This window comes from Erpetoichthys calabaricus, chromosome 4 (assembly GCF_900747795.2).
Source record: "Erpetoichthys calabaricus chromosome 4, fErpCal1.3, whole genome shotgun sequence".
Taxonomy (NCBI): domain Eukaryota; kingdom Metazoa; phylum Chordata; class Cladistia; order Polypteriformes; family Polypteridae; genus Erpetoichthys; species Erpetoichthys calabaricus.
Window position 1 is genome coordinate 3,879,017 of NC_041397.2, and position 9,060 is coordinate 3,888,076.

At 38.6% G+C, this 9,060-nt stretch overlaps 1 protein-coding gene across 4 annotated transcripts in view; it reads left to right on the forward strand.

The window, feature by feature from the left end:
- stxbp5l (syntaxin binding protein 5L) overlaps nt 1–6,670 on the forward strand; it is a 553,303-nt gene extending 546,633 nt beyond the window's left edge. For all 4 annotated transcript variants that reach the window (XM_051926381.1, XM_051926380.1, XM_051926382.1 and 1 more), the window contains one exon: nt 2,199–6,670. In XM_051926381.1, coding sequence (XP_051782341.1) covers nt 2,199–2,240 — 42 coding nt within the window. In that variant the 3' untranslated portion in view covers nt 2,241–6,670. The remainder of the gene's footprint in view (nt 1–2,198) is intronic.
- Nucleotides 6,671–9,060: the final 2,390 nt, after the last annotated feature.

Here is a 9,060-nt window from a genome sequence, read left to right on the forward strand (position 1 = left end):
TCTTTGTCTCATCAGACCACAGAATTTTCTTTCTCATGGTCTGAGAGTCCTTCAGGTGCCTTTTGGCAAACTCCAGGCAGGTTGCCATGTGCCTTTTACTAAGGAGTGGCTTCCGTCTGGCCACTCTACCATACAGGCCTGATTGGTGGATTGCTGCACAGATGGTTGTCCTTCTGGAAGGTTCTCCTCTCTCCACAGAGGACCTCTGGAGCTCTGACAGAGTGACCATCAGGTTCTTGGTCACCTCCCTGACTAAGGCCCTTCTCCCCCGATCGCTCAGTTTAGATGGCCGGCCAGCTCTAGGAAGAGTCCTGGTGGTTTTGAACTTCTTCCTCTTACGGATGATGGAGGCTACTGTGCTCATTGGGACCTTCAAAGCAGCAGAAATGTTTCTGTAACCTTCCCCAGATTTGTGCCTCGAGACAATCCTGTCTCGGAGGTCTACAGACAATTCCTTTGACTTCATGCTTGGTTTGTGCTCTGACATGAACTGTCAACTGTGGGACCTTATATAGACAGGTGTGTGCCTTTCCAAATCAGGTCCAGTCAACTGAATTTACCACAGGTGGACTACCATGAAGCTGTAGAAACATCTCAAGGATGATCAGGAGAAACAGGAGGCACCTGAGCTCAATTTGGAGCTTCATGGCAAAGGCTGTGAATACTTATGTACATGTGCTTTCTCAAGTTTTTTTATTTTTAATAAATTTGCAAAAATCTCAAGTAAACTTTTTTCACGTTGTCATTATGGGGTGTTGTGTGTAGAATTCTGAGGAAAAAAATGAATTTAATCCATTTTGGAATAAGGCTGTAACATAACAAAATGTGGAAAAAGTGATGTGCTGGGAATACTTTCCAGATGCAAGTCACCAGTTTGACATCGTGCCGTGCCATGCCACTGCCACCAAGTTATCTGCCCGCATGAAAACCGTATTGTCACCTCTTTTCATCTTCAGCCTGTTTGGCTTCATGTGTCTCCTGGTCACCCTCACTGTGCCACAAGCTCCAATTCCTCTGCTCTGTAGCTCCATGAACAATTCAGGTGATGTATAAAAATTGTCCAGATGTACACAACATGACCCAAATGTTCATAGCCCTGAAGCAGCTCCAGCACAACCTGACTTGTCTAGGGACAGTTCTCTCTTTGAAAGACATACTTTCCTGTATATGTGATTACTTTCAGGCAGAAACCAGTGTTTGCTTCTGCCAGTACAAAATCCTTTATGTCATACTTTGTGGGCTTGTCTGGCATACTGTATATTGCCGGAAAAAAAGGCGTCCCTTGTATTTTATCATAGATTCATACACAGACAAATCACAGCCAGGCTGATAAAATTGTTTCTATGTTAGTTTCAAATGATTGCGATCTTTGGAAATTAAGCTTTTGTTTGTACACCTCCTAATGTAACATTTTTAATGAATTATTTATGGAATGAGCTGTGCTACCCATCTAAGATGGAGTCAAATTCAAACAATCAGAGTAGATCTCAGCTCTAACGTTTGCATTGTGCCATTCAATGCATATGTCTCTGTTATATGCCATTTGACATGGGATTTGTCAAAACACTGTTATTGTTTGTGATGCGTCATTTGTTGGAATGATAACTGCAATGTATGAAGCAGGCAAGGACCTTTAGGAACTGCATGATGGCGGACCAATGGGTAAAGGCTGGTCACGCCAAGGATAGAGTTCTTGGATGTCAATTGTTGCTGATTACACTTTCTAGGATGTTTATTAATTAATGGACATACTTAAAAAGAAACTTCTAGTATAGTTAGTTTCACATTGTTGCGATCTTTGGAAATTATACATTTTTGTACACCTCCTAATGTAACTTTTTTAATGAATTATATATGTAATGAGCTGTGCTTCTCATCTAAGATCGAGTGAAATTGAAATGATCAGCTTTAACGTTTGCAGGGTGCCGTTCAATGCATATGTCTCTGTTATGTGCCATTTGACAAGGGATTTGTCAAAACACTGTTAATGTTTGTGATGCGTCATTTGTTGGAATGATAACTGCAATATATCTAAGATGCCCCATTTGGGACTCCATGAGCAATCGCTCATTTGACACAAAGTCAATAAAACTGAGGGAAAGACGAAACAATGGAAGTTTGATGTGATGTTGTGTCGTGTGCACTTTTGTTACTTTACTTCACTTTATTTCTTAACTGACTACATTTGTTCTCTACAGCTGATGCTGAAGTACAAGGACAAGAAGTGGTACCAGTTCTGATTTGCCAAAAAAGGAAGACTTTTCTCTCGCCTGAGGTTGTCCCGACGGAGAACAGGACCACCGCCCTTGTTCACTTCCTGCTTCGGTGGGGAGGTCGATTGATTGCCTGTCCCGCGTTTTTCTCTCCCGCCAGCAAAAACAAAAAAAAAACGAAAACACGTGGAGTCCAACGTGTGTGTGGGAAACTGCAAAAAAAAATATAGATCAATAAATTGGAAAGAGAAGGCCGGGCCGGCTGTGTCTTAAGAGACTTGAAGTGTTGCCAAAGGAAGACCACCGACTTCAGGACTTTTGCCCCCATTTTTTGTTTTTTTTTTCCCCCATATGTGGATGGGTAACGGTGACTTCGCTGCACTGGTTATCTGTGCCTACAGAGGTTTCCGCTCCTTGAACTCTGACAAAAATAATGGAAACGATAATGTACAGATTATTATGTCGATGCTCTTCTCGAAGAATTTAAAAGCAAGCATGCATGAGACACACAAAAACAACGACAAAGAAAAACAAAAGCAAACAAACAAACAAACTGCCATAATAAACAAGCATGTCACATTAAAAAAAGGGTAATTTCATAGAATAAGTGAATTATAAAAATAAATACAGAATCTTTCTATTTTTTTTAATAATAAATTTAAAAAAAAATCTGCATTGCTAAAAGGCCAAACCTTTTTTTTTTTTTTTTTTTTTTTTTTTAAAAAGATAGTCAGGGAGGGGGAATTTTTATTTTTTTAAAGCATGAAAATGTGCTTTCGGAAATTGAAATAGGGTTTACATTTTGCTTAGGGCAAAAAAAAAATAATAAATGACAATAATCATCATCATCCTCATCATCATTTTCCTGTTCACATTGGAATTTGGCAAGCACCGCCATTCCTTGTGTCGAACATCTCAACGACGGAGCGGCAGCCGCCTGGTGCTTGTCTGGGGGGGGTGCGGTGCTTTTGTCAAGACCCCCCCCCCCTCGCCCCCCCCACCCACCTCGTCTGTTTCGGTTGGGTTTTGTTTTTTAAGATTTTATTTTGGGTACTTTTTATACTCTGTGGTTTTGTGATGAGTGTTACTGCTGTCCACTGAATGGTAAAATGAAATATATAGATATATAATAAGAAAAGAAGAAAAAATCAAAACCTGGATATCAAAAGCAAAGATTCCTGAAACACCAGGAGTTAGTCACTAAAGTCAAGAGAGGCGTCTGGCAGAACCGAAAGGAGCTCCTCCCCTTCTTCCTGATGTCACTTCCTGAGCGGCCGCTCTGGCGGTCCTACGTCGTCCACGGCTCCGTTTCTGTTGCGTTAGAGAGACTTAGAGCAGCGTGACTTGTTGGAGTGTTCTCTGTAGACAATCTCACAAAAAATAAAAAATAAAACAAATCTGATGGGAAAAAAGAAAAGAAAAAGAAAAGAAAAGAAAAAGAAAACGAGGTCATTAAGACAGGTGGTCAGGCGAACGTCCGAATAATTTACTATGAAAAAAAAACAAACAAACAAAAAAAAGATTTATTTTTACAAAGCTACCTTCCTCACGTGCAAATCTGGAAATAAGTAGATGACACCCTAGAACAGCGACTGCAATGTACACCGTTTATTAGCGTGGCTGCACCACGTCATTCCATGAAGCATCTGGGCGCCAAATTGTGTATTTTTAGTTAAATAAAACATGGAAACTCTTCATAACATCTTATATATAAACGTCACCTTCAAACCCTTACGTGCCAGCCTGATTTATTATGGCACTGAATGGTGACGTGCTGTTAGTTTTGAGTTCCACCTTTATAATGTAAGGAGGTGACACACAGGAGGAATATCGGGGTACACTTCACACCCGCTTACTCTCTAGGGACTTCAGCCCAAGAACACTTCCAGTGTTAGGTAGATAGGTAGAGGGACATGAAAGGCACTATATGACACAATGATAAAGATGAAAGGAACGAAATAACAATAGACTGTTCAACAGGAGAGGCTACAATATAATAGATAGATAGAGAGAGAGAGAGACCGATATGATGGACGATAGATAGATAGATAGATAGATAGATAGATAGATAGATAGATAGATAGATAGATAGATAGATAGATAGATAGATAGATAGATAGATAGATAGATAGATAGATAGATAGATAGATAGAGTGAAAGGGACTACATGATAGATAGATAACAAAATAAAAGACAAATAGATTGATATGACTGTGGTTGGCTGGCGCCCTGCCCAGGGTTTTTTTTCCTGCCTGGCACCCCGTGTTGACTGGGATTGGCTCCAGCGGACCCCCGTGACCCTGTAGCTAGGACATAGCAGGTTGGATAATGGATGGATGGATATACTGATATGAAAGCACTATATGACATGATAGACATGAAAGGTGTTGTATAAGAATAGATAGACCAATATAAAAGGTGCTATATAATAGATAGATAGATAGATAGATAGATAGATAGATAGATAGATAGATAGATAGATAGATAGATAGATAGATAGATAGATAGATATGAAAGGCACTATATAGTGATAGACAGGCAGATATGAAAGGCACTATGTAATAGATGGATAGATATGGAAGACACTATATGATAGATAGATAGATAGATAGATAGATAGATAGATAGATAGATAGATAGATAGATAGATAGATAGATAGATAGATATGAAAGGCACTATATAGTGATAGACAGGCAGATATGAAAGGCACTATGTAATAGATGGATAGATATGGAAGGCACTATATGATAGATTGATAGATAGATAGATAGATAGATAGATAGATAGATATGAAAGGCACTATATAGTGATAGACAGGCAGATATGAAAGGCACTATGTAATAGATGGATAGATATGGAAGGCACTATATGATAGATAGATAGATAGATAGATAGATAGATAGATAGATAGATAGATAGATAGATAGATAGATAGATAGATAGATAGATAGATAGATAGATAGATATTGGTGCGTCCCATAACTGATTCTATCCCCCCAGTGGGTTCATTCGATGGGCCTCTGCTTTTAGCGATGTCACCTGCTCAGAATGTCGCTGCCCACATTAAAGCACCGCGGTCTCCTAAGACAGACGAGTCTGTTCTGCCCTTTCCTCCCCCCCCCCCCCCCCCGTTCCTCTGTGTTACCAGTCCAGTCTCGCCTGTCATTCATGTAGACCCCCAAGTACTTGCTGGAGTGGACCACCTCTATATATCTACTCCCTGAGTAGTGACCGGATGTGGAGGCTCATTGGTGGGGTGAACGTCAGTAAGCAGTTCCTTCATTTTGCTGATGTGAAGTTGCAGAGAGTTCTTAAAGCCCCCTGCCCCCCCCCCCCTTCCACACACCACACACTGTGACCCCAAATTTTATCAATGCAAGTCAAGCTTTTTCAGCAAAATGAATGCCCCTCAGGACAGGAGTCAAAGGGAAGACTCTACAAGATGGCGATGCTTCTGATTTAAATGCCTGTCGTGCAAGAAGAGGGGACTGGCACCGGAAGTGACATCATCAGTGGGCGGTCCCTCGGTCTTTTATATCATGTTTTGAAGAGAACTGCCATTCGTTTACAACGCCACCTTGTGGACTGGTGTGGAATCGCCACCACCAGAGCCTTTAAGCTGTCCCCAGAGCGCATGTGTATGACACTAGTTATTACTTTGATGTTTAATATTATCTGGCTGTCACGACTACCCAAGCTGACTTGAAGGAGAGTCATTTAACATTTAAAACACAAAAAGCAAGTTGACTTCAATGCGCTATGATTTATAATTTAATTTCCAACTCTGCTCCGCACGGCGTTTATCTAACGGGTCACCATGTTCTGTAATTTACAAGAGTGACATGAAACAGAAAGGTAGTCGCTGTTCTAAAGTGTTGGCTAATTTATCAAATATGATTTGGGAGTAAGCCTGATATTCAGCTAATTTATAATAATAATAATAATAATAATAATAATGCATTGTATTGATATAGCGCCTTTCCCAAGCTCAAGGCACTAAAGCCTGAGTACACCGCAGCTATACAATAAAAGGAGGTCACCATTTGAAGATCCAGTTGGGTTTGGGTTTGCCAGGATAGATGCTGATGATCCATCACTGACAAATAAGAAAACATTTGACTTGAATGGTCACCGCAAATTAAATTGCAGTACGTCATGAGAAAATAAAAGAGCTGCAGCTTAATTGCCTCGGAATTCCATCCTTCTTTCTGATTATTTTAACATTTGGAGAAGTAGAACTTTATCCTGTGATTCCAGTTACTGGTCATAAAACTGTATATGGTTGTATATAAACTGTTCTACATATGTAATGTATATGTTGTACAAGTTTGTTTGTGCACAAATGTTAATGCTTTCTATCCAGATGGAGTGTATGTGGACAAAGGTCACTTTAGGATTACCTATTGTTTATCAAAGAAATAAAAACGCCTCGATGGTCTATAGGCTGTGTGGAAGACCAAGGGGACAGAGACTCGTTCTTTTTGAAGAGCTGATCTTCACTGCTGGGACATGAAACTTGGGGGGGGGGGGGACTGGGGGGGTATAAACACAAAGAAAAATAAAAGCTATTAAAAGTATAATCTGAAAATGAGAACAGGCCCTGCAGTCCTACAAGACCACCACATGACTTCTTCAAAATGACATCAAGTCCAGCTCTTCAGGTCCCTCTTGTCTCACTCCCTACCTCACTGCTTGGTCACTTATTCCGTGTCTGTGTGAGGAAAAACTTTTTAATGTTTCGGTGAAATTCACCTTTAATGAGTTTCCAGCTGTGTCCTTGTGTCCCGGTGGAACTCATTTTAAGGTCACAGCCTGGAGCCACTCGACTAACTCCTGTCAGAGTTTTAGATAACGTCCATTAAGATACCTCAGCTCAATCTTACATGCAAACCTCTGGTTAAACACCAACTTCAATTCAGAACCGTTAACAATAAAAATCATCAATAAATTTGGGATGATCACAGGGCCATCTTAGAGGAAATAGATCTGAAAGACACTATATAATAGATAGATAGATAGATAGATAGATAGATAGATAGATAGATAGATAGATAGATAGATAGATAGATAGATAGATAGATAGATAGATAGATAGATGTGAAAGGCACTATATAATAGATAGATAGATAGATAGATAGATAGATAGATAGATAGATAGATAGATAGATAGATAGATAGATAGATAGATTCTTTAGCGTAGTTGGCAGGATTAGATAGATAGATAGATAGATAGATAGATAGATAGATAGATAGATAGATAGATAGATAGATAGATAGATTCTTTAGCGTAGTTGGCAGGATTAGATAGATAGATAGATAGATAGATAGATAGATAGATAGATAGATAGATAGATAGATAGATAGATAGATAGATAGATAGATAGATAGATAGATAGATTCTTTAGCGTAGTTGGCAGGATTAGATAGATAGATAGATAGATAGATAGATAGATAGATAGATAGATAGATAGATAGATAGATAGATAGATAGATAGATAGATAGATAGATAGATGTGAAAGGCACTATATAATAGATAGATAGATAGATAGATAGATAGATAGATAGATAGATAGATAGATAGATAGATAGATAGATAGATAGATAGATAGATAGATAGATTCTTTAGCGTAGTTGGCAGGATTAGATAGATAGATAGATAGATAGATAGATAGATAGATAGATAGATAGATAGATAGATAGATAGATAGATAGATAGATAGATGTGAAAGGCACTATATAATAGATAGATAGATAGATAGATAGATAGATAGATAGATAGATAGATAGATAGATACTTTAGCGTAGTTGGCAGGATTAGATAGATAGATAGATAGATAGATAGATAGATAGATAGATAGATAGATAGATAGATAGATAGATAGATAGATATTGGCCCACTCCCCTACACATGTGTGTTGTCCCCATAATTGCACATTTTTGACAAATCTGAATTTTTCTAACATTAGTGAGTTATGCAGATGGAGGACGATGTGGATGCCATGTAATCTAACATTCCCATGACCCATCTTTATCATGTCTGCACACTGCCTCCCGAATGTTTTCCATAAGATGTGCACTACATACAGGACTCAGAGGACCCATCAATTTTTCAATCATCTATAATAGTTTGTCAGCAAAGTCCATTCTGTTGGGCATATTCAGTGTTAATGTTAGTTAGGCACCATCTATTGGAATGTATTTTATAACTCACATAGTAATCAGATGCATTGCATTTTTCATTCCAACAGAAGGCACGTCACACACATTAGAATTGCACTTGAGTTTGCATATATTGTTAAATAACTTGATTTCTGTCTGTCCAGTAGTTACACTCTATTGGGCATATCTGACATTAATGTTTGTAATATGCCATCTATTGGAGTTTATTTTGTAACTCACATAGTAATTAAATGCAATGCATTTTTCATTCCAACAGATGGTACACTGCAAACATTAGAACTGCACTTGCATATGATATAAGTTAACTTGATTTATGTCTATCCAGTAGTTACACTCTATTGTGTATATTTGGTGTTAATGCTAGTTATGAGCCATCTATTAAAATGTATTTTGTAACTCACATAGTAATTAAATGCACTGCATTTTTCATTCCAACTGATGGCACATTACACACATTATGCTGCAGTTGAGTACCTGTACAATATAAAATAACTTGTTTTCTGTGTGTCTGGCAGTTACTCTAGACTGTATTGGCATATTTGGTATTAATGTGGGTGACGCACCACCTTTAGGAATTTCATGTATTTGCTTAGCAGTTGATTTTATCCAAGTTGACTTACAAAGACTTCAGTTTGCCATTAAACATTCACGTAAAGACCTGGGGT